This window comes from Alosa sapidissima, chromosome 13 (assembly GCF_018492685.1).
Source record: "Alosa sapidissima isolate fAloSap1 chromosome 13, fAloSap1.pri, whole genome shotgun sequence".
NCBI lineage: Eukaryota > Metazoa > Chordata > Actinopteri > Clupeiformes > Clupeidae > Alosa > Alosa sapidissima.
In genome coordinates, this window is record NC_055969.1 from 1,473,438 (window position 1) to 1,499,155 (window position 25,718).

Consider the following 25,718-nt stretch of genomic DNA (forward strand, 5'->3'; position numbering starts at 1 on the left):
TACTTCTGCACTTTCTGCATATGACACCAAAGACTGCCCTAACGTGTTCGTTCCTCTACAGTTTTGATGACAATAAATAGAAGGCTAACGTTAATGATCTGCTTACTTGCATCTCTCAACCTGGTGTTGCTAACCTACCTAGGCTATGAAAGTAAGTTAATTAAGGCCTACTTGGTTTACTGACATTTGAGTAGGCTATGCAACCCATTGGCAAACGTTTACCTGGATATGTCCTTTTAGCTTATGTCATGTTTGCTAGCTTGTGGGCTTAGTTTGAGTAGTGCTACCAAAATCATAGAAATTAATAAAATTGCAAGACATTTACCTCTTCTATGATCCAAGAATGATTTCATTCGAGTTGTTTTTTTAACATTTATTTTAACTAATGACATAGAAGACATTCCCAATTGCATCCACATATCGTAATGCACTATGCAAAAAGTGATTTACACTCCTAGCCGAACACAGTGAGATGCAAGCCTTCCAATCCACTCAGAAATGTAATTAGGCTACTCTCACGTCCTTAAAGGGGCAGGCAGTCAATTAGACGTACACCACCTACTTGGCTATTAGTAATTATGCAGACCACAGACTATGAATTATTAAAAAGATATGAACTTAATATGAATTACAAAATATATGAATGTATAGAAACATATGACATGATGCCATCTCTTTAGGTGACTGTCTTTTTTGGACAGTTCTACGAAAGGTTATACCGCTTTGTGCAGTACCTCAGTCAAATCATTTTCACAAATAAAGTAGGCCTACTTTGATTTTCTGTAATCCTTACTGTTTACCTTTGATTATCCTTTTTTAATAAGCATCAAGATTATCAGTGTGATTTTGGTCTTACTAACCTTAATTGCCTTAAATTAAAAAAATAAAATAAAATAAAAAAATCGCAACTATTTTTGCAATTTTCACTTCCTCCCGCAATTTCTCCACAAGAAACAGCTAAAAACACCGCAACTTCCATCCAGGCATTTTAGGTCGTAACAGTCTCAAAAAACCTCGTGAAATCCTGGAGGGACTGATTTTCTACCTATCCCTTACGGGGACGACTGGGGGGGGAAAAAAGAAAAAAAGAAATTCCCTACCGACCCATGGCCTCAACTGACAACCAACAGGAACCAAACCTTTTTTTTATGCCTAGAGGGGTTCAGTTGAGTGGATATGTTGTGTGTGTTTTTGGACATCAGTGTTGGATACATGTGTGTTATATCTTGCATAGCATGTTTTCCATTCTTTTCCCTTGAGGTTGAACTGAGAGGTAGGAGTGCTGAGGAGTAGAGGCCTAAACAGACACTGAACAAGGGGATTTTACATAAATTGACAAAGACAGACAAAGAGACAGGACATAAACAGGCAACATGCAGAGAGTAGTACATTAAGAGAGAGAGAGAGAAAGAGAGAAAAAAACGGTTGAATAAAAAAAGCAAGAGGAAAAATCAAAGAAAACAAGCAATCAAGAGAAAAAAAGAGAAAAAAAAGAGAGCTAGTTCTGAGAGCTAGGAGGTGTAATTTAATTTGGCATGATTGTGTGGTCAGAAAAGCCAGGGTGTAATTTCTGGGCTTCTGAATAATTGTCCGTTTATGTATCATCTGCACGTATGTTGTTTTTCCGTTGTTCCTTTAGTATGCTGATACCAGTGCTGATGGTTAATGTGTCAGAAGACCCCCCACTCTAACCACTTGTGAACGGTTGGTGAGAAAGTCAAATATCCAGTGACACAGGGTGGTGTTCAGTCCTAAGGCCTTCAACTTTGTGACCAAGGTGAGAGGTACTATCGTGTTGAATGCTGAACTACATAATTTGAAGAGAGCTCATCGCTTTTGGCTTTTAGTACATTACATTACATTTAGCAGACACTTCTTGACCAAAGTGACTTACATATGTCAGCTATATTACAAGGGATTACATTGTCCCCGGAGCAACTTGGGGTTAAGTGCCTTGCTCAAGGGCACAACGGTGGAAGCCGGGAATTGAACCGACAACTTTCAGGCTATTGCACGCTAGCCCAGCTCCTTAACCACTACACTACCACTGCCCACATTCCCATTCCCCTCCTCCAGGTGAGTTAAGGTGGTGTGCATGAGGTTTGAGATGGCATCCTGTGTAGACCTGTTGGCTCTGTAAGCAAATTGGAGGGGGTCGAAGGAGGCAGGGAGGGATGAGCAGATAATGTTTTTCACAAGCTTCTCAAAACACTTCATCACTGTAGACGTCAGGGCTACTGGGCGGTAGTCATTCAGACATGATGGACTTTTGTTTTTCGGTACTGGAACAATAACAGACTGCTTGAGGCAAGTAGGAACTGTCTCTTGAGCCAATGATGTGTTAAAGATATAAGTGAACACAGGAGCTAACTGAGCAGCGCAGGATTTCAAAACCCTGTTGGAAATTCCATCCGGTCCAGCAGCTTTTCTACAACCATCCTAAAGGCATTGCTCACATCGACCTCAGAGACACAGAAAGGTGCATCCTCATTTGCTTCACATGCTGCAGCTAGTGCAAGATAGTCTGTGTTTTTCATGTCAAAGCGAGCATAAAAAGCATTAAGTTCATCAGGGAGGGCTTTACTCACATTCATCATAGGAGGGGACTTTCTTTCAAAGCCAATGATGGTTCGGAGTCCTTTCCACACTCGTACTGGATCACCCTCCAAGAAATCAGCTTCAACTTTGTCTCTATAGCGCCGCTTAGCATCTTTAATAGCTCTACGTAAACTATAAGATGCTGCTTTGTAATCCGTCATATCCCCTGAAATAAGCCCAGCATTATAAGTGATGGTGCGTGTCTTTAATGCCGTTCTCACTTCTCTATCCACCCATGGCTTCTGGTTAGGGAAGCTTAGGATCTTTACAGTTGGGATGATGGAATCAGTTAGCATATTGATGTAACCATAGACCAGGGGTGGGCAACTAATTTCCCCAAGGGGCCACATGACAAACTGGGACTGTTGAGGAGGGCCGGACCCAAAATACCGAACTCAAGTCTGAACTCAATTCTGTTCAATTCTATTCTGTTCTTGTATAACATTAAGTAAATCATATGGTTTTGTTTACTAGTCGTAAGAACAGATGAAAATGTGAGGGAGACAAAAGGAAAAACAGCAATATTTAATCTATGTCCAGTATTTAATCCTCATTCTCGAAAATGATTTTTTGACATTGACATTTTTTTCAGTTTTCAAAGACTGATATAAAAAAGTACTACAATATCTATATAATTAGGCTAGGTCATGAAAATGTGAAGGAGCCAGTACAACCGATAGGCCTGTGCCACCATTTCATCAACACTCAGCAATATTTCATCATTAAATCATTACCATCATTAAATTAACTCTATGCAGAATTAGACTACGAAAATGTGGAGCAGACAATAGTAGGCTGTCATTAGTTAACCAACATGCACAAAGAAAACTATTTTAAAAATGTAGGCTATGTTTTTGCTTTAACTTTATGCACATAACTGTGATTGGTCAACTCGCTCTGTGTTGAGCCAGCTGCTTCAAGCAACCTGTGGGTAGTAGCATCATACTAGTTCGCTAACATAAGCTTTGCAAATAAACTCAGACATATTTTGGTTACAATTATGGGGTTATCCGATTGTAAACTGTCTATCTGCCAGTAACGTTTTGAAATGAACACTTCGTATCGCCAACGAGCAGCAGTAGGAGTTCCTTCTAACAACCTTGGCGGTGGTGAACGACGCAGACATAAGAGACACAAAACTTTGAAAGGTTTACGCCGACGTAAATTGTGTCGACGCAGAAGCATAAATTCTATTCACCAGCACATCAGTGAAGGTGTTTATGTCGTATGCATCCATGCACAAATGTATGGGCGTACAAATACCAGTCGCTTTCAAAATAAAAACAACGATATTGATTTGCATGCATTATCTCTATGCTAGGCTCTTGACTATTGTTCTTTCACGGACCTTACGCGGGCCGGTCAGGGAAAGCCCACGGGCCGGATGTGGCCCGCGGGCCATATGTTGCCCATGTATGCCATAGACTGTATATATAGAACTGTAGCCTGGGTGCCATTCCGAACTTAGTCCCGCCCACAACGTTTGAGGCTGGGAAGTTCTGACTAGAATTGAGTATGACTACGTCAGGCTAATGGTGAATACTAATGAGCTAAAAACAGAAATACGGGTCAGCGAATTACATGCTAACGTTAGTAGCTACATTAACGTTACCGTTAACGGGAGGCTAAGTTAGTCGTTGAAGTGAAGATTAGCACACAGCTCCCGTAACAGACGATGCATGATTTACTCGGTTTTATTCGTTTTTGCTGTTTTCAAATATCTCAATCTTAATGTATGCCATCTCAACATGGAGTAACCATTGACTGTATATGGGGATTAATAACACTAGACAGTCAGTACAGTATATGATGTGATAAAGCAACGGTATGATGTGATAAAGCAACGCAAGTTAACGTTAACATAATGTGAAACATGGACCTCATCAACCTGTCATGTTAATGTAACTACTAGCCAGTTTGCCAGCGTTGCATTTTTTCTAAATGACAAAGACACCTCCATTAGAGATACTTCTGTGATGGTAGGTCGGTAGCATAGGCTGTAAAAAATAGGTTGGTAGTTGTAGACCGCATAAGTGAATGATCGATAATTGAAATGCCTGCATTAAACACTACGCCAAGAACCAGTCACTTCCCAGGGATATCGGTGAACATTTGACAGGGCTCTCAAGTTTTGAAGTTTGCAAGGAGTGGGACTGTTTCCCAGGGGGAGGCACCACGAGTAGTTTCTCAGGGGCGTGGCACCACGAGTAGTGCCCCTCCCCCCTGATCGAAGTACATGATACGTCTGCTGGAACTACTCATGGTGCCACGCCCCTTCCCCCCGATCAACAGAGACCCACCCTCCCCATGTCCCATAGACCCAGCTTCATGAGGGAGCACAGATTCCATTATTTCAAACACACTGTTTTATTTATTCTAGAACCCTATAGTAAATAATAATAAATAACATAAATTATAATAATAATTTCACCCAAATGGGCCCTTTGAACAGCAGTGGCTCATTCTGCTCTATAAACAAACAGAAAACAACCAAATGAGAAAAAGCACATTTAGCCCCAAAATGGTCTCTTGAACAGTGGTGGTTCTGTCCGTGTGTGTGTGTGTTTATGAGTGATGTTGTGTGTTGTAAGTTTTTGTGGCAGATTTTGATGCCTTGATGACTGATACCCATTTAAAGCACTGTAGTTCAATGTCAGCCATTTTTTACAGTCATGAGGCTATCCTTAAAAATATTCTTGTTTGCAGTAACAGCCAAAAAAATAAAAAAAATGGGTCGGTAGGTGGGTCAATATTTTTTTTTCAAGATTCAAAGTAAAAAAAAGTACAATTTTGGTCATGGTGATTACGTAGGTATGAATTTAAACAAATGTGCATATTGTGACGTAACTGACTGGGTCCTCAACCCGTGCCTTCAGGCGCATCACTGCAAATCTCAATCTGATGCAGGTTATGTAGACCAGCCTCTCAAACTTCTTTGACCTGAGGCCCAGTCATGGCAGACTTTGGGGTCATAGGGCTCATCTACACGTACCCAACCCCACTCCCTCCAAATCAAATTGGCATTATGATCATCACAATCATTATTATGCCTATATTGTTATACATGCACTTTCACTTAAATGTTTTGTGACATGCACATCAGAGGACTGCTTTACTAATGTAAGATATAATTAGTTTCATTGCTTTTGCATGGTTGCATGATGCTTTTGCTTTTGCATGGATGCAAGAATTATATGGGTGCTATTGTTTTGGGATGTTTCCCTTATGCAAGCATCATACATTGGTAGGAAATGGAGGAAAAAAATACATGTTTTTTAATGAAGTTTAATTTGAATGCCTGAATGTAAGGATTCAGAAAACACAATACCAGCTTTTTTTGGCGAGCAGATAGGCGTAAATCATTGATCTGTTGATCTTTAACAGATAGAAAGGCCACGTTTTATTCAAATTTGACTATACAATAGGCCTACTCAGTGCTATACAGTATATTATACAGTCTCTGCTCTGTTTCTATGGAAGTTCCAAAAATCAACGTTGTTCTATTAAGCGTCGTTAAACAATTAAATAGCATACCAACGTTATCGATTAGTTTCAGTTTTTGTCGGTCCCCTTGATCAACTGCGCAGCAAATTATCAGACAAAGCACCGGGCCTAATTTCACTCCACGACTCCGCAGACCAGCAGTCTCCACGTTGCGGACCCGCATCAAAACTAAACTATTTCCTGATTGGTTGAGAAATCCTATTTTCTGATTGGCCGATAGGTTAGTAACTGAACAGCAGCTCTCTGAACTGAATGAGCGCACAGACAGCAACGTTGTGTGACACGTTTGTAAAATATAGCCCTTAGAAACTTCTGTGCGGGCAAGTTAATAATTTTTCGGAGTGAGAAATGCCATGTGTGGCGTGTGAGCGTGTGAAGTCATTGAAATGCGTGTGTCTCATGCTCAATGCGTGAGACTTGAGAGGTCTGTTTGAGAAAGACCTTAGTTTGTCGTCATCTAACGCCCATGATCAGTCATACTGATAACGTTATTTTTCAAGCTGACGCGAGTTAATAACATTCACACCGCATATTTAAATGTGTAGTTAACATTAGGTAGGCTGTGAAGTTTATTGCACACATATATTTAATTAATTGGTATTACTAGTGGTGTTGAATGCCTGATTAGATGTAATGTGGTAAAATTGTCTGACTAACTTTATTATAACTTTCCTTTTTGCAGATAAGATATGGGTGATGGCTGAATGTACTGGAGGTGGCGGCAAGGTGGTCTCCATGGTCTACATTAGTCTGCAAGGTTATGCCTACGTGAAGTGGTTTGGCTGGGGTGGTCTGAGGTGGCAAGTCCTCCCCCTTTCTCCCCTGACATCCATCTCCCTGACATCATCACCCACTGTCACTGGATCAACCTGAAGCCCCTTATACATGGGACATGGCACAGCACCACTACGTTCTGAAAACACATGACTTTCAATAACTTGCGTGGCACCAAGAAAGGTCTGCCGCTGCTCTGAACCTTCTGTTAATGTGACATCATTCATATTTGAGGCTGTACACATCCCTTTGTTTCTATTTTCTTTATTGATGTCACCCAAACTTCAACTTTCTGTATGTCCCTGAACTCACACACATTGTAAATTGCAATGCGCCATTTAACCAATGGTGTAGTCTAGTTAGTTAGTAGTAGTGGTGGGTATACTGTGAGCAACCCCAAATGTTATTAAATACGTATCCTTGCCTATTTTAAATGGGTACACTGAGATAATGATGCTTTTTAAACGGGTTTACTGTGTACTGTAGTCCTGTGTATCACGTAGACTATACCACGGTCATTTAACTGCCTTGGTATTTAAAAGTCAGAGGCCATTGCTTAGTATTTAACAGTAGCCAACACAAAGATGTAGACATTAGAAGAATATTAATATCAGAATAATTATTGGTTGATACTAAATCAATATTGAATGTTTTTTTATTTCTTTTGTTTGATATATCATTCAGAATGCTGCAACACGACTGGTCTTCAATCAGCCAAAGAGGACACATTGTAACTCCTCTCCTAGTTACTCTCCATTGGCTCCCTACAGTAGCCAGAATTAAATTTAAATCTCTCACTTTGGCCTACAGGACACTGACTGGATCTGCTCCTTGTTATTTTAATTCAATGATCAAGATATACATCCCCAACCGCCCACTGCGGTCTTCTGATGAGCGTCTGTTGTGTCGACCAGTCTTAAACGCTAGGTCAAAAAGGTCAAGACTCTTTTCCTCAGTGCTTCCATGTTGGTGGAATGAGTTGCCCAGTGCTCTTCGTTCTTGTGATAGATTTTGATCTTTTAAGCACTTCTTATACGTTATGGTTTGTAATGTATGCAGTAGTACTGTTTTATTTTCATTATAGGCTGTTGATTAATTTGACGTTGTTTATTATTGATATTCTCCTTAATGTAGTCTTACCATGTTATTGTTATTATATTATTGATTGAATGGTCATTATTATTAGGGCCCGAGCACCGAAGGGCGCAAGGCCCTATTGTTTTTGTAAGGATTATTATTATTATACTAACTTTGTCTCAGGGCGTTTTCCTTTTTTGAGGTGGTTAAGATGGGTGAAAAGTCTTGAAATTTGGCACACACATCAGGTGTCACGCAAAGCAGTTAGGTACAAGAGCTTGGCCCTGGGCGTGTTAACAGGCCTGCATTGTAGCACATCAATTCAATATCAAGTGTTTTCCCTAGGCCTATATGTGTGTCTATCTATTTAGCCAACAGCAGAAAATAACAGAATATCCAAACGTTTTCAGTAGGCTAGCCTACCATTGTTGCAGAAATCACGTATAAGAAGGTATCCCTTCGATTTCTGTTTATTTTCGCATATTCCAACGTAAAGAAGCAGCATGAGACTCCCGTCATAAGTCATGAGGGCATTCCTCCCAAATAGCCCCATCACGTCTTTGAACTGACGTCATGAGGGCGTGTTTTAGCTGGTGCAGCTCGTGGAAGGCAACTGCAAGATCTGTCTGCAGGCTAAGACTCCCGCGATATTTTAAGGTCATGTGACATGGTGTCACGGTGGTAAGTCCCTCCCCGGCTGACAGAAGTCGGACAGAATTTCTAACTAGCAAGCATTGCGTCCATCCCAGTATGCATTGTGTTCAACCCAGCATGCATCACATCAAGTCAGATCTGCACAGATCTGCCTCAAGTCGAACACGCCTAGTAACATGCCATTAGCCACGCCCACAGGAAGTGAGGTAATTGGGATTTTGTGCATTGTGGACATAATCAATTTTAACATACTCCTCCTAGACGGTTGATCCGATTCATGTGAAAGTTGGTATACATGATGCCAATATGCTTCTGATTCTAAATTGTGAAGCTTTTTTTTGATATGTTGTAATTTGACGAAATGGCAAAACTATGAATTTTAATACTCTTCCACATAAACAATAAATGTGTCTTAAAGGCACACTATGCAGGTTTTTTTAGCTTAATATGCAAGTTTTTAAGCTTAATTTACCTTCATTTAACAGCTTCAGAGTCATTGGGATGGTTATGACTTTTTTCGGGTTGAATGGTGGCCATCTCGCTTCCCCCTAGCGCCTGTGAGCGGAAAAACCACCCTTGCAACTGTGGGCCGGCGCGCCGACGGCCTCGGTGTCAGGAAGTATAACGAGTGTAACCAATTGCTTTACTGCATTCAAATACACGCCAGGCACCGGCTAGAAAAGTAGCGATGGAGTTTCTCAGACATTCGTCATGACAGAGCCAGCGAAAAAGAAACAAAAACCGAGAAAACAGTAAGGAAATTGCCAATACTGAATTTTAATACCCTTCCACATAAACAATAAATGTGTCTTAATTCACAATGCATGGCTTGAAATGTTTTAAATTTCACAGGTCTTTGAGTACCATGGGAGTGATGATATTCGCATGCATATAATGCATATTTGGCATAGCGCCACCACCTGGCAACAGAAAGAATGACAATTACACTGATGTCACATGATCAATTTTAACAACTCCTCCTAGACGGTTTGTCAGATTCATGTGAAATTTGGCAAATATGATGCCAAGATGTTGCTGATTTTAAATTGCGAAGGGATTTTTGATATGTTGTAATATGTCATGCTTATAATATCTCACCATATAAACAGGAAATGTGTCATAAAGTCACAGTGCATTGAATGAATGGTCTGAAACTTCAGGTTAATAGATATTATGATTATGATGATATCCAGACACCCAATGGGCCTGCCTGGCATAGCGCCACCACCTGGCCAAGTAGGAAATGTGCCAGAAATGGACAATGCCTTAAGTGATTGATCTGAAACTTTATACAATATTGGATATCATTATTGCGATCATATTCACACATATAATTCACATGCCTAGCATAGCGCCACCATCTGGCCAAACAAGAAATATGCCAGAAATGTTCTAGGCTTTGAATGAATGGTCTGAAACGTCTCAGGTTAATACATATTATAATTATGATGATATCCAGAGACCCTATGGGCCTGCCTGGCATAGCGCCACCACCTGGCCAAGCAGGAAAATGTGCCAGAAATTGGTAATGCCTTTATTGGTTGATCTGAAACTTTGCAAAATATTGGATATCATTATTGTGATGATATTCACATGTGTAATTCACATGCCTAATATAGCGCCACCATCTGGCCAAAAAGTGTATCAGAAATGTTCTTTGCTTAAAATGAATAATCTGAAATACAGCAGCTATGACCTTATTGTTAAAACCAAACAAAGATCCATCTCAGCCCTCCTTACACTGACAGACTTTGGAAAGATTTGCAAAGATTTGGAAAAGATTTTTGAAAGACTACAGTCTCAGACCCCCTCACATCTAAAGACAAGTAGTAGAGTTTTAAGTCACAGACTATGATTTTGCAATGACTAGGGATCTTGCAGGGTCACTATTTACAAGACTGCAACACGATTCCTTTAAATCATTACCCATCGTGCAATAGATAAACAGGAACTGAAAATTATAGCCTACTAAACTCAAAGTCGTATTTTCGTGTTTCTGCAGCATTGTTTCATGCGTGACATCCTTAACCGATATAGAGTTGTTCTGTCAAGTGGAAGAGCCGACTAAATATGTATAAGAAATGACAAATATTATAAGAATAACAAATAATTATAGGCTACAGCTGTGTCGGAGTCAATAAGATAAACAGCCTATAATTATACAGTTATACTTGCCTTGCACTACAAGTCCATATTGACAAGTAGCTGTAATGTTATAGTGCGCTAACCTCCAGAACCCAACAGCATTCTATTGTAGTATGCTAACATCCACAACCCAACAGTATTCTAACACTAATGCTTCAAGTGGGATTTGAACTCTCAACCTAAGGATCACCAGTCCAAAGCATTATCCCACTGAGCCACTGTCAACCCTACATGTTGGCCAGTCACATTCACATAGTAATAATGTGTATTGGTAAACACACAACAAGAAAAACTCCAAGCATACATTTGACAATAAAATGAAGGGCTTCCCTAAAAGAGTACACCTGAAAACTTTTTGAAATGTTGGGGCAATTAGACATTTGTAGAGATGAACACTAATGGATGAAAAATAAATATGATAGACGTAATGATGAAGGAAAAATAGTAAACAAAGAAGTTCCCCTAAATGTAATAGATAGTCCCGGCATTCTGATTCTTGGCAACTGGTGAGTGTGAATATTGATTGGCTGATGTAATTCAGGTGCTGTTCAATGGTGTGAATCTTAAATGACAAATCCTAAAGCTCTAACAGGGATTCGAACACTCAACCTAAGAAACACCAGTACAAGGCATTATCCCACTGAGCCACTAACAATCATATACATTGAGCAGTCACATTCACATGGTGAAAATGTGTGTTGGTAAACACACAAGAAAAACTCCAAGCATACGTTTGACAATAAAATGAAGGGCTTTCCTGAAAGAGTACACCTGAAATCTTTTTGAAATTCTGGGGCAATTAGACATTTGTAGAGAAGAACACTAATGGATGAAATATAAATATGATAGACTTAATTATGAAGGAAAAATAGTAAACAAAGAAGTTCCCCTAAATGTCAGAGTGTCTCGGCATTCTGATTCTTGGCAACTAATGACTGTGTATGTTGATTGGCTGATGTCATTCAGGTGCTGTTCAATGGTGTGAATCTTCAATAACCAATAGTATTCGAGCTAGAGCCTAAAGCACTAGCAGGGATTCAAACTCTCAACTAACACCAGCACTAGGCATTATCCCACTGAGCCACTGACAATCCTACATATTTGGCAGTCACATTCACATGGTGAAAATGTGTGTTGGCAAACACACAACATCAAGAAAATTCCTAGCATACATTTGACAATAGAATTAAGGGCTTTATAAAAAAGAGTACAGATCTGAAAATGTGCACTGTTAATGGTATCCACATAATGATGGTTGTATGGTTGTTCTCCAAGGAAAAAAATGTACTCATATAGGAATATAGGGGATATAGGAGAAATGGGCTGAGTGGTCGAACTTTATTGGTCTATATCTCTGAAATGGAACAACATATCCAAATTCTTTTGATAACTTTTGTGAGGCTTTGTCTAAACATTGTCTGTGAAAATTTTGGTGAAGATTTGATAATTTTTGAAGCCTGTTACGCTACGCTGCTCAGACCCCTAATAAGAAGAAAACTTAAGAAGAACAATAAGTGTGCTGCTTTGCAAGCACACTTAATAATAATTTTATACCTCTTGCTTGCTTTCACTGTAGACTGTGTTCAACTTTACCAAACCGTATAGAAGTATACATGTAAACCCCCTCTCCTTGCCCCGCTCTCTCTCACTCTCCCTCACTCCCCTGCTCAATATGAACACGCGCGACTCCGCTAACACAATCCAAATAAACTATTCACAATCGTGAAAGAAAGGACGCTTACCTGTAGAAGACGACTAGCTAAATTACTATTAAATCCGCTTAGTATCATTAGCATGCTGCACATATTTGTTTAAAATTTTTGCATTCAAGTTGACTGATCATCTCAATACCAACGTTTCCCAAAAGGGCCTGTCCCAAGGAGAACAAGTATTACCTTGAAACTTAAACACACATGGGGAAACTGAACAGTCCAATCAGTAGACTATGATAAGCTAGCCAACTATGCTACTTTGTTTACAATATTTCCAGGCTTCAACCGGACAGTTGAATTAAACAGGTAGAGTTGTAATAAAAATAGTAGGCCTAGGCTATAGGCTAACCTGCATAAAGTGTGCTGTCATAAATATCAGGCATGCAGTAAAATCTTTTCATATCAGGATATAAAATAATATAGATATATTATACTATATATTATATTGTAATCCTCTGATGTTCTAAGGTAGGCTATTAAAATGTTATTTAATAAAATGTCGAGGTTTGTATCGAACCGTGGGTCAAAAATCATGATACAAACCGAATCGTGAGGTTGGTGTATCGTTACAGCCCCAGTAAAATTATATGTATATTTCATTGGTGGGATATAATATATTCGAGAAATATGTATTTTGTCTGTGAGGTGGTCATTCAGCACTGAAAATGGAATGTTACAGGCACCAAAGGGTTAAAAAGTAAAAGTTACAAAGATGAAAAATACAAAGCACACATGTCCTAAATAAGACTTACGGAACACAGTTTGAAAGAAGTTTCTACGTTAAGCTGTTGAAGCTGCATTAAACGCGTTAGAAGAAGAAGTCGTCTAGGAAGAACAGTACAGTGCATTTTCATGCACTGTAATAACACAGTATGGTGAATTGTGTCTATACAGTGTCCACTAGGCTACAGTATACTATAGTCTAATGGAACACTTGATTTTTTTTTAATTAGTCGTTTAGATTAGTCGACTAATCAAAAAATTTGTCGTTAGACTGTAGAATTCTGGGGTATTCTCACTGTATTCTGATGTGTTCATATGTTACATCTGTGTGTAGTATACAACAGGGAGAGGTCCATATTGTACATAACTGTGCCTTAGCCTGTGTACCAGCAGGAAGGTCATACAAGCCAATGTTTAGGAACATCCGGGGAACATCAGTGATAACATGGGCCGAGGGAGACATCATGTCTGCCTATTCGGGCTAGTATCTCCATCTGGCAAGGGCCGGGTTTTGTACACTGGTTGGCACCTGCCACGTTGGCATGATTGACGTTTGTATGTTTTAGTATAACAGGCTTTGTCTTAGGTTTTGACACGGAGACGGATCGAGGAAGCGACCTGAGGAGCATCTTCTGTCGGAAGGCTCAGCAGCCGCTTCTAATAACAACCACAACGTTTAGACTCTGCACAGTTTTACTGTTTGAGACTTAGCCTGTGTGCTATTATTCATTGTTGTACCATCTACAATAAATCATCATCTAATCGCCGATCCTGATCCCGCCGTCAAGCTTTATTGACCATCTTCAATACAGACATTAGAACTAAAAGACAACGCAACAACCAGAGAATCTAACAAGACGCAGCAGTAAAAAACAAAAACAAATATATCTGTGTTACAATTTTATAGATTTGCATTATTCAATCACTCATTTCACTCACCAAAAAAGGAATCAAACCCACGATGAGTGGGCATGCATTCTCTGCGGTACATGCCAAGGTGCCACTTGCCCACCATATGTGTAGCATAGCCTGCCTCCTTCAGAACCTCAGGCAGAAATTTTTCCTCCAGTGGCACACAGTAGGGTTGGCATGGCCATATGATCTGGTGCTGCATACCAGTGTGGATCTGGACACAAAAACAAGTCAAGTCAGTTTTATTTGTATAGCGCATTTAACATGCACAGAGTGCAACCCAAAGCGCTCCACATAAGACATTGTCGTTGACACATAACAAAAGACAATAGATGCCGGACCGAGCAGCGTACCCGTGACACCAAAACATGACAAATACAAAAAATAACAAACACAAAAGATGCCGGATGGAGCGGCGTAGTCGCCAGCATATCCGTGACACCAAGACATACAAGACAGACAACAAACAAATTAATAAATAAAAAGTAAAAAAGAAAATAAAATGAAAAAGAAAAATCATGTTAAAATATAGCTGCAAGCAGCAATGAGGGGGCCAAGCAGAGGCCGGAGTAACCATGGCAACGAAATGCTGTTAGCTCAATGCTGCAATCAGACGTGTGGCCATAAGCTGTCAAAGCAAGTTTCACGTCTAGCACATCAAAAGTTACAAGGCAAAATGCATTTTTGATAATTGCAGTGACCATAGAGGTCAAAGGTCACAAAATTTCTTCGCCATTCACCTGATGGGGTCATGAGTCCATGTACCAAGTTTGGTTTTGATACATGCAACGATTGTTGAGATATGAGCTCACTTCCTGTTTGGCGGCTTCGCCACAAATTTCGATTGGATGTGATGGGCGAACGCTTCTATCAATTGTTACAGAAATAAATGAAGTGACAAGGCATGGTCTGAAGATGGTCTGTGCCAATTTTGGTGAAGATCAGATGAAATTTGTGACCTGTGCGAAATTGTTGGTGTTTTTGAACAAATCAAATATGGCGGCCGAATAAATTATATTGATGTGACAAGTTGCCCTCAGTTGACCTAAGGACCTTTCACAGTATTACCAGACACCACTAGTACAATTTAATTCTAAGCACAGCAGCAGCTACAGGCCAAAAGGCATGTTTGTGAATTACAGCGCCCCCTAGAGGTCAAAGGTCACCAAATTTCTTGAGGGTCCTCCTGATTGAGCACACTTCATGTTTGGCGGATTTTGATTGGCTTTTACGGGCGAACGGTAATACTTCTGAAGACAAAACGTGACAACTTTTGTGAGGCTTGGTCTGAAGATGATCTGTGTCAAATTGGTGGGAATCAGAGAAAGTATGTGACCCCTGATACATTTTAAGTGTTTTTGATGAAATCCAAAATGGCGGAAAATCCATCATGGCGGAAAATGACGTCATAGGGTGCGTTGAACTCGGCTTCGTCCAAGGATTCCAACAATACCCGACTTTTGATCGGACCAATAGGTCAAAAGTTACGTGCATGAACGCACGTCCAACTTGTCGGCCTGTTGGTGGCGCTAGAGGGTTTGAGTTGCCGACATGAAACTTGGTGACATGAATCATGGGACCGTCCCCAATCAGTGTGCCAAATTTCCCAACTTTTTACCATACGGTTCTATGGTCTGCTTGGCCCCCAATTACAACATATATGAATGTATTGAAACATAGTGACATGATGCCATCTCTTTAGGGGGCTGTCTTTTTTGGACAGTTCTACGAAAGGTTATACTGCTTTGTGAATTACCCCAGTCAAAGAATTTACACAAATAAAGTAGGCCTACTTTGATTTTCTGTAAACCATACTATTTACCTTTACTTATCCTTTTTAATAAGCATCAAGATGATCAGTGTGATTTTAGTCTTAGGCTACTAACCTTAATTGCCCTCAATTAAATTTTTTTTTTTTTTAAATCGCAACTATTTTTGCAATTTTCACTTCCTCCCGCAATTTCTTCGCAAAAACCAGCTGTGGATATGCGTTCATTTGGGAATCTGTGCATCTCAAAATCCTCTCGTGAATGATCCGCCATTTAACCTTACCAGAGCGGAGCTCAGCCCTATCTAGAGTCGTCTTGTGCTGATGTGTTTGCACTTCACCGCGCTGGTCGGGGAAACAAATAAACAAACTCGTTAGTGGGACGAGTACATAAGTACGAGTACATAAGGTATATTAAGTTGTGTTTTAGTATTATATTTGCATTACTTTAGCTTGGGTTTTGTATTATTACCTAGAAATATGCTAACCATTCCTGCTTCAGTTCCAGACAGGTAATCATAATAAGTTATTAAAACCGTCGGGGCTAACCCCTTTCATTTCTGCTGCAGCAGGTTGTGCGCAACAGAGTAGATGGACATAAGATACAGTCTGAGGAGTTGCAGCTTTATTCAGTTACCCGCAGTTGAAACTAAACTACGAAACTAAGTTTCCCTCACAAACTTTGATTTGGTCGCTATACTGTAGCTTATTCCCAGCTGAGCCGTTTATGAGTGTTTAGTCCTAAATGAAAACGATTCATACTCTCTAGCCACTCACTCGCAATTCACTGACGTCAGGTTCACTTAAAGGAGCCACACATACTGTAGGGCTAGGCTACTGTTATGTTGACTGCTGTACTATTGAGGACTATTATGAGTTCTGTCCATCATTTGGTGGTAGGTAAAATTACTGCAATAAAATTATGCTTATTAAATGCTTTCCCCAAATCACTTTTCACAATTTATTTTCAAGAGCAATATTATCGGTTATCGTATCGGTCACAACAAACCAATAAATATCGGTTATCGTTATCGGCCCTAAAATTCCATATCGGTGCATCTCTAATGAAAAGTATGAGCATGTACAGCACTCAATATTAATTGGGGCTCCTTTTGCCTGAATTACTGCAGCAATGCGGCGTGGCATGGAGGCACGATCAGTCTGTGGCACTGCTCAGGTGTTATGAGAGCCCAGGTTGCTCTGATAGTGGCCTTCAGCTCTTCTGCATTGTTGGGTCTGGCGTATCGCATCTTCCTCTTCACAATACCCCATAGATTTTCAATGGGGTTAAGGTCAAGCGAGTTTGCTGGCCAATTAAGAACAGGGATACCATGGTCCTTAAACCAGGTACTGGTAGCTTTGGCACTGTGTGCAAGTCCTGTTGGAAAATGAAATCTGCATCTCCATAAAGTTGGTCAGCAACAGGAAGCACGAAGTGCTCTAAAACTTCCTGGTAGACGGCTGCGTTGACCGTGGACCTCAGAAAACACAGTGGGCCAATATCAGCAGATGACATGGCACCCCAAACCATCACTGACTGTGGAAACTTTACACTGGACTTCAAGCAATGTGGATTCTGTGCCTCTCCTCTCTTCCTCCAGACTCTGGGACCTTGATTTCCAAAGGAAATGCAAAATTTACTTTCATCAGAGAACATAACTTTGGACCACTCAGCAGCAGTCCAGCCTTTTTGTCTTTAGCCCAGGCAAGACGCTTCTGACGCTGTCTCTTGTTCAAGAGTGGCTTGACACAAGGAATGCGACAGCTGAAACCCATGTCTTGCATACGTCTGTGCGTGGTGGTTCTTGAAGTACTGACTCCAGCTGTAGTCCACTCTTTGTGAATCTCCCCCACATAATTGAATGGGTTTTGTTTCACAAGCCTCTCCAGGGTGCGGTTATCCCTATTGCTTGTACACTTTTTTTCTACCACATCTTTTCCTTCCCTTCGCCTCTCTATTAATGTGCTTGGACACAGAGCTCTGTGAACAGCCAGCCTCTTTAGCAATGACCTTTTGTGTCTTGCCCTCCTTGTGCAAGGTGTCAATGGTAATCTTTTGGACAACTGTCAAGTCAGCAGTAGTCTTCCCCATGATTGTGCAGCCTACAGAACTAGACTGAGAGACCATTTAAAGGCCTTTGCAGGTGTTTTGAGCTAATTAGCTGATTAGAGTGTGGCACCAGGTGTCTTCAATATTGAACCTTTTCACAATATTCTAATTTTCTGAGATACTGAATTTGGGTTTTTTATTGTTTCACAAGTTTCACTTTTTGAATGGAATTACTGAAATAAATCAACTTTTTCATGATCTTCTAATTATATGACCAGCACCTGTAGTAGCCTATAGCTTAATTAGGCTACCCTCGTTTGGGCATATTCATTAACCCAGTGATACCTGGAAACACCTCAAAATTACGCTGTTGTCTGTTAGGCTAAAGTTGCGATTAATTGTTTATTTATTTATTTAACAGAGGTAGCCTATAGCAATAGCAGCAACATTTTCTTTTATTTGGACTTCAAAAAGACTTTAACTTTCATTAGGCAAATTAAACAAGCCTCTGAGGAACATTTAGAAACCCAGAAATGTTCTAAAAGTACGCCTCCTGCCAGGAAGACAACATTTCTCTCTTTTTTTTTTTTAAGTATATTTTTTGGGCTTTTTATGCCTTTAATTAGATAGGATAGTGGAGATTGACAGGAAGTGAGTGGGAGAGAGAGTGGGGGTGGGATCCGGAAAGGACCACGGGGCGGGAATCGAACCAGGGTCGCCGGCGTACGGTGCAGGTGCCCCAGCCAGTCGTGCCACTGCTGGGGCTGGAAGACAACATTTCTGATGTTTGATTGAAAATGACAGGACACTCGAACATGGGGGGCTGGGATATGTTCACTTTTGCAACATAGGCAGACAATTTTTTCCTTGTGCCCTGTCATTATAATACATTTTAAGCACGTTGCTTGACAGGCTTTCTATCACTGTATACTGAGACTACAGTTGACAAAATTGCCTTGTTTAATGCTAAATTAGATTTTACACTAGGACTCCGAATGAGACACTATGCGCACCATGTTGGCTATACGGCATATTAAAATGAAAAATAAAGACTTGAAGACTTCGGCTAAAGTTATCGCTAAAGTTAATAGAGACCTCTAAGCTTGGACACTAACCTTGGAGTTAAGTTACAGTATGCTTAGTTGACGGCTCTGTGAAATGCGGTCAACACTGCCACCTCGCGGCAGAAAATTGCAATTTTTAAGGTGGAATCGAAACTTAACTCCGCTGTATTTTGCTTCTACAAAAAATCTTCATAAACTTTCAGCGAAACCATCTTGAACAAATGCACTAGAGTGAGGACAGCAAAGAGAGTTTCAAGGTCATCTCCCAGCACCCTCCCGTTTTGTTATTTCTCCCGGAAAACTCCCGTAATTTGCATGGCCATCAAACTTCATTTTATAATTATTGATCCATTCAGGTTGCCAGATTGTATATGAAAATACACCCTACACATACACGATCACTTAGTTTCAATTTCAACTGTTTTGTCATAGACTAAAACCTGGCAACCCAAAACCCAAATAAGGAAGCGGGTGCCAACTGCGCAGCCTGAGTCTCGTCGTAAGCAAGCGGGGCTAGTTGAATGGCCTACTCCAGAACTAGCCGTTGTGAAATTGTTGGGAATTTAATTGATTAACACATCACATAAACTGTTATACAACTGAGTGTTGTTGATACACTGAACTTGTTCCCTCGGAACCAAATCTGACAGCAAGCATCTTTGGAGTTTTGGAAGTAGGCTGCAGGCAGGCAGCTGGTGGATACATAACTGGCATGCTTAAGGCTGAAATGCAGTGTTGAAACACGTGTATGAAACGTAATAAATATGCAAACACAGATCCGGTATAAACACTGACCCCCCCCCCCCCCCCCCCCCCAGGACGCAGCATACACACCTGGTATTTCCCGGTCATCAGCTGGTTCCTGGAGGGTGTGCACAGCGGTTGAACGTAATAATTCTCCAATTGGACTCCACTTTTTGACAGTCTGTCCAAGTTCGGAGTTTTAATTTCGGATCCATGAAAACCTACATCATTCCACCCTAAATCGTCAGCTAAAATGAAGACTATATGTGGTGGTTTAGCCTCTAAAATCTGCAAGTAAAACAAGGTAAAAATACCCAATACGGTGAAGTCTATTCCCATTTTAGTATCGGCACACTGAAACGCTAATGAGCAATTAGTCTACTTTGTAGCCGACCTAACGTTACAATTCGCATGAGTTTCAGTTAATGGTAGGCTTACTGTTGTTTTCTGAACACAGAAGCAATCTTTGCTATATTTATGAAGTTCCTTCACACGCAGACTTTCCGCATTTTGTTGAAGTAACATCCGTATTCATCAACCAATCAGGTGATGAGTAATCATGTGAACATCTGACGTTGGTGAGTGGTTGCACAGCGGCAGTTGTGCATAAAGCGCAATTTAGCTTTCGACATTTCCCTCCAGTTATGCTAACCCCCAGGCCTACCACGGTTATGCATTTGAAGAAAAACTGTCAAAACTTTCAGATTTTGGGAGATCCTTTGTTTAAATTGACTATAGTGAGAAGATAAAACTCATAGGCAGTATCTGATAGGCCTACATTAAACTATGAGCAGTATTTCTGAAAGGCCTACATGTATTTAAAATATGAATAATAATATTATAAAATGCCTTCATATTTTGTATCGCAATAGCCTACTTCAGTGTTTTGGATTTTTGGATTTTTTAAAATACTGTAAAATACTTTCTGAGAAACTCCTACTCCTACTCTGGCCGCCATGGCTCCTCCTCAAGAATTGATTATATTTTTATCAGCCCATCCATCTTAAATAACATTAGTCTTATTAATATGCTGCCCATCTTGCTTTCTGACCACGCCCCAGTTATGTGTACATTGACACCAGTTGTTAATCACCCTAAAGTGCGCAGGTGGAGGTTCAATGATTCTCTCCTTAGTAATAAGGCCTTTTTGGCGCATATGAAAGAACAGCTTACTGAATTTATTGATCACAACAAAGAAAGCTGCACCAATGCTCAAACAATGTGGGAGTCAGCTAAATGGGACCATTAATATTAGACTCTATATGTATATGTATTGGCTTTTCTTCTAAATTGCATTCTGAACGTAACAAAAGGCTTAATGACATTGAGAGACAAATTACAAGAATAGAGCAAGAGCAATTAACAGCGCCCTCAGTAACCAACGTAAACCTACTCACTGCACTTAGAGGGGAATACCGAAGTATATCTCTTGAAAAAGCAGAGTTTATATTGCATAGAACAAAGCAAAGATATTACTATGATGGTGACCGTCCAAGCAGGCTACTAGCCCTCAGACTTAAACAATGTGAATCTAAAGCACTACTCAATGCAATCCGGACAACAGAGGGCCAAGTTGTAACAAAACTTGATAGTATTAATGACGTGTTTAAAGTTTTTACTGAAACCTCTATGCATCAGAAGGCCAACTAGATGCTGAAAGTGTGCCACATTTCTTCACAGTCTAGCATTACCTACTTTAGAGAGTGATGACATGGCAGACCTGGAAAATCCTATATCATTGAAATAACTTGAATCAGCAGTGAAATCCTTAAATAGAGGCAAATCACCTGGTCTGGACGGCCTACCCCCTGAATTTTATGTAGCGTTCTGGGACCAGGTGGGACCATTAATATTAGACTCTATAAACTATGCAATTAAACAGGGATCATTTCATAGAGATCAAAGGAATGCATTGATTACTATCCTCCTTAAAAAAGGCAAGGACCCACTGGAATGCTCCAGTTACCGGCCTATCTCACTGATTTGTGGAGATATGAAAATTTATTCTAAGGTGCTGGTCACTCGTATGGAAACCGTAGTGGGCAAACTCATACACTTTGATCAAACAGGATTTCTTAAGGAGAGGGTCGCATCTGATAATATCAGAAGGCTCTTTCACATTATTGATGTGGCTGACTCTCTTAAAGAGGACTGTGCTGTTCTTGATGCAGAAAAGGCATTCGACCACCGTGGGGGTATTTATGGATGGTTCTGGAGAGGTTTGGTTTCGGGCCAAAGTGTATCTCTATGTTAAAAACTCTATACAGTGGAGCCACAGCCTCTGTCCTTTCAATCCACACCCTTTAACTTACACAGAGGAAGAAGGCAAGGTTGTCCATGCTCACCTTTACTGTTTGCCCTGTCTTTAGAGCCTCTGGCGCAGGCCATTAGAGACAGCAAGGTAATATACCCTATAACTGTAGACCACTCTAGACATTTTCTCTCACTGTATGCCGATGACTGCCTTCTTTTCCTCTCTAATATTCAGGAATCCTTACCACATGTTATGACAGATATTTTCATAATATATCAGGGTATAAAATAAACTGGTCTAAATCTGCCATTTTCCCTTTGAATTTAGCGGCTAAGAATGCTCAGCTACCAGCCGACATCCCTGTCTGCTTCTCCTTCACCTACCTTGGCATAGAGATTTATCCTAGTCTTCATAAAATTGTTAATGAAAACTTTTATGGAATGAAAAAGAAAGTAGAGCAGGATCTAAAGAGATGGGGCTCTCTTCAAGTATCAATGCAAGGCAGAATTTCAACTATCAAAATGAATATCTTACCCCGTGTACATTTTCTGTTCTTCATGATTCCAGTTGCTCCTCCACCTAAATTTATTTCTGAAAATGCACTCTCTCATGTCACAGTTTATTTGGGGTGGAAAATGGGCCAGAATTAAATTAACAACTTTACAAGTTGGGCAGCCGTGGCCCATTGGTTAGCACTCTGGACTTGTAACCGGAGGGTTGCCGGTTCGAGCCCCGACCAGTGGGCCGCGCCTGAAGTGCCCTTGAGCAAGGCACCTAAACCCTCACTGCTCCCCGAGCGCCGCCGTTGAAGCAGGCAGCTCACTGCGCCGGGATTAGTGTGTGCTTCACCTCACTGTGTGTTCACTGTGTGCTGTTTGTGTTTCACTACTTCACCGATTGGGTTAAATACAGAGACCAAATTTCCCTCATGGGATCAACTATACTTATACAAAGAAGCAAGCTTACAGGAGGCTTGGCGCTCCCTAATCTACATTTCTATTACTATGCCTTCCAAATTAGGTCATTACAGGTGTGGAGACACCAGGATTCACAAGTCCCATGGCGGGCAATAGAGGCGGCACGTGTTCAACGTATCCAGCTACATTATGGGACTATCATAGTTAACTCCCTTAATGTCTGGAGGAAAACCGAAAAAATGCTGGGCGTAACAAGTAAATTTTACAAAACTTCTCCATTATGGAACAATTATAACTTTCAGTCAGGAGGGAAGCCATTTGTATTTCCATGTTGGGCTCGTAAAGGAGTCACTGTTTTCGGTGATTTATTTGACAATACTGCACTGCGCCAATTTTTAGACATAAAAACGACTTTGATCTGCCAGGTACGTCATACTTCCTTTACCTTAGGCTAAGATCTGCTATGAAGGCTTACGGAGTGCCCTGGGATCATCAGAGCACCCAATGGAAAAGTGGGTCAGACCCATGCAAAACTCCAGAGGGACTGTAACAGTCATTTACAATGCTATAATCCTTCACCAATCAGGACATTTTCCATGGGAAATGGAACTGAAAACACTTGGCCCAGCTCTTTTATGGGAAAATATATGGGAAAACTTGAGTAACGCCTCAAAAAATCTTGCGCATCAACTCATACACTTCAAGCTGATACATCGGGCATATGCTACTCCATTGAAATGCTTCCAAATGAAATTAGTCCCAAACCCTATTTGCACTCACTGCCCAGATCAGGCACTTGGCACAACAATGCACATGTTTTGGGAGTGCACCCCAATCAGACGCTTCTGGACTGATGTACTTTCTATAATGTCATTGTTACTGAATGTTGATATACAACCTAGCCCCTCCCTCTGCCTTCTTAATGATGATTCCCAGCTATCCATCACTTTCAACCAACATAGACTACTCTTGGCAGGGCTTACGGCTGCAAAAAAGACCATATTAAGGCTTTGGTTCCACCCTAATCTACATTTAACACAATATTGGCTAACTGCCTGCCAGTATATTACCTCTCTTGAGTGTACTACTGCACGCCTCAACATGGCCAAACTAATAACTATCCAGGCATGGTCGTGGATTACACGGTCCATACAAGATCTCCTTGTGAAACAGAATATTCTGACCTGAGTGTAGGATTTATTATCATTACTATTATTACTATTGTTATTATTTTTATTATTATTATTGTTATTATTCTTATTATTTATTTATTGACTTTTTTAATTGATTTATTTTTTATGGGGAATGCTTTATACTTCTTAGCTAATGTTGACAATGTGACTGCTATCTTTAATCTCCTTCACTATATCACTTTTGTCTATCAGAGCTATGTATTGAGTGTCGTACTGTAGTTTGTGGTGTGTATGTTCAAGTTAAATGCGACTGTAAATGTAACGTCTCATTCTTTTCTAATAAAAATGTTAATCACAAAAAAATAAAGCGTGAGCATGCCACACTATCCACAGCTGTGGTAGCGGGGGTAGGAGGATTACTGTTAGCGCAGGATTTATATAAAATTCTTCAACAGAAGGCCTGCCTCGAATGCAGGCTTGCCCAAAAAAAAAAGGCCTGTGGTTTGCGCAGCCTATAGTAAGTAGGTCTTGGTGAGTTAGGAGTCCTCTCGACTTCTTTTAAGCTGTCTCAGGAGGTGGAAAGTTGCGTTCGTTGGGGGCACGGCCAGATTAACAATTCATAGACCCTTGGGAACAAATGTCTGATGGCCCCCCCTGCCCCCCAGCCAACGTGAACTGGGCGGTCAGTTAATATTTTTATTGCCATTTAAAGGGACACCAGGCAAGCCTGATGCTTTTTCTCTACCAAACTCCCCCTTGCTCGGTCTGAAGCTCTTTTCCTTTTCTTTGCGTCTTCCGTCAAGGGTTTTCGCTGCTTCTTCGCCGGCTCTGCCATTTTACACACGTTTGCAACAATCTCTAGCGTTTCGTTAGCCTGCCTCTGTGCTGTAAACTGATCCTGCTTCGGTCGGCGGCTAGGATACACCGAACTTGCAAGTGGGATATTCTTCCTACAGGCAGTAGGGGCGGGCGAGAGAGCCTTCATTCGCCCCGTAATGAGTCATTTAACCATATACCGACTTACGAAGATGATTAATTAACACGAAAACGTTGCCTGGTGTCCCTTTAAAGCACGAGCGCATCTGTGAGGCCAAGCCTCACCAAGTAGCCCGTTTGTTTACAACTAACATTACATTTAATTAAACTGCTTATAGGCTATGCCGAAATAGTTTCAACATTTTGAATATCAGTGTCGGGTAAATTAGGAAATGTTCTCAAAGTAGCCTTATGGCTGAAAGCTGCTTGGGATCCCCCCTGTCAAGCAATAACCATACAAAAAGTTAAAAACAGATGACATGATGCGCGTCACTGACGTAATGCGCAAATAATATAGCCTAGATATTCCAATATATTCGAATACATGTGTTTATTTTAGAGGGGATATTCGAACGTAATTTTTGAGCAATTTTGACAGCCTTGTCCACTGTAGGCTACGCCATTCGTCTATTAACACCTTTCACCTAACCCCGGTGAGTGGGGGTCGCTATAATGCGTGTGAAATAGCACCATTGGGTAGCATAGGCTAGCCTATGCGAAATAGCCTTAAAATCGTTCCGGTGTTGTGTCCCTTCTGGTTTCTCCACCTACTGGTTTTCTATGCGCGTGCATGCGCTGCAGCAGTTGTCAGACATTCACAAACAAGTTGTTTTAGGCGGTTTGAAGTCGCTTTTCATATGCCATGAGCGCTCG

At 40.7% G+C, this 25,718-nt stretch overlaps 1 protein-coding gene across 1 annotated transcript in view; it reads right to left on the reverse strand.

The window, feature by feature from the left end:
• The window catches only part of arsb (arylsulfatase B), a 121,905-nt gene extending 101,640 nt beyond the window's left edge, over positions 1 to 20,265 (reverse strand). The window contains exons 1-3 of the mRNA XM_042058546.1: positions 20,164 to 20,265; positions 19,816 to 20,013; positions 14,127 to 14,313 (exon numbers count right to left, since the gene is read on the reverse strand). Of these exons, the coding sequence (XP_041914480.1) occupies positions 14,127 to 14,313; positions 19,816 to 20,013; positions 20,164 to 20,250 (472 nt within the window). The 5' untranslated portion in view covers positions 20,251 to 20,265. The remainder of the gene's footprint in view (positions 1 to 14,126; positions 14,314 to 19,815; positions 20,014 to 20,163) is intronic.
• Between the last annotated feature and the right edge of the window lie 5,453 nt (positions 20,266 to 25,718).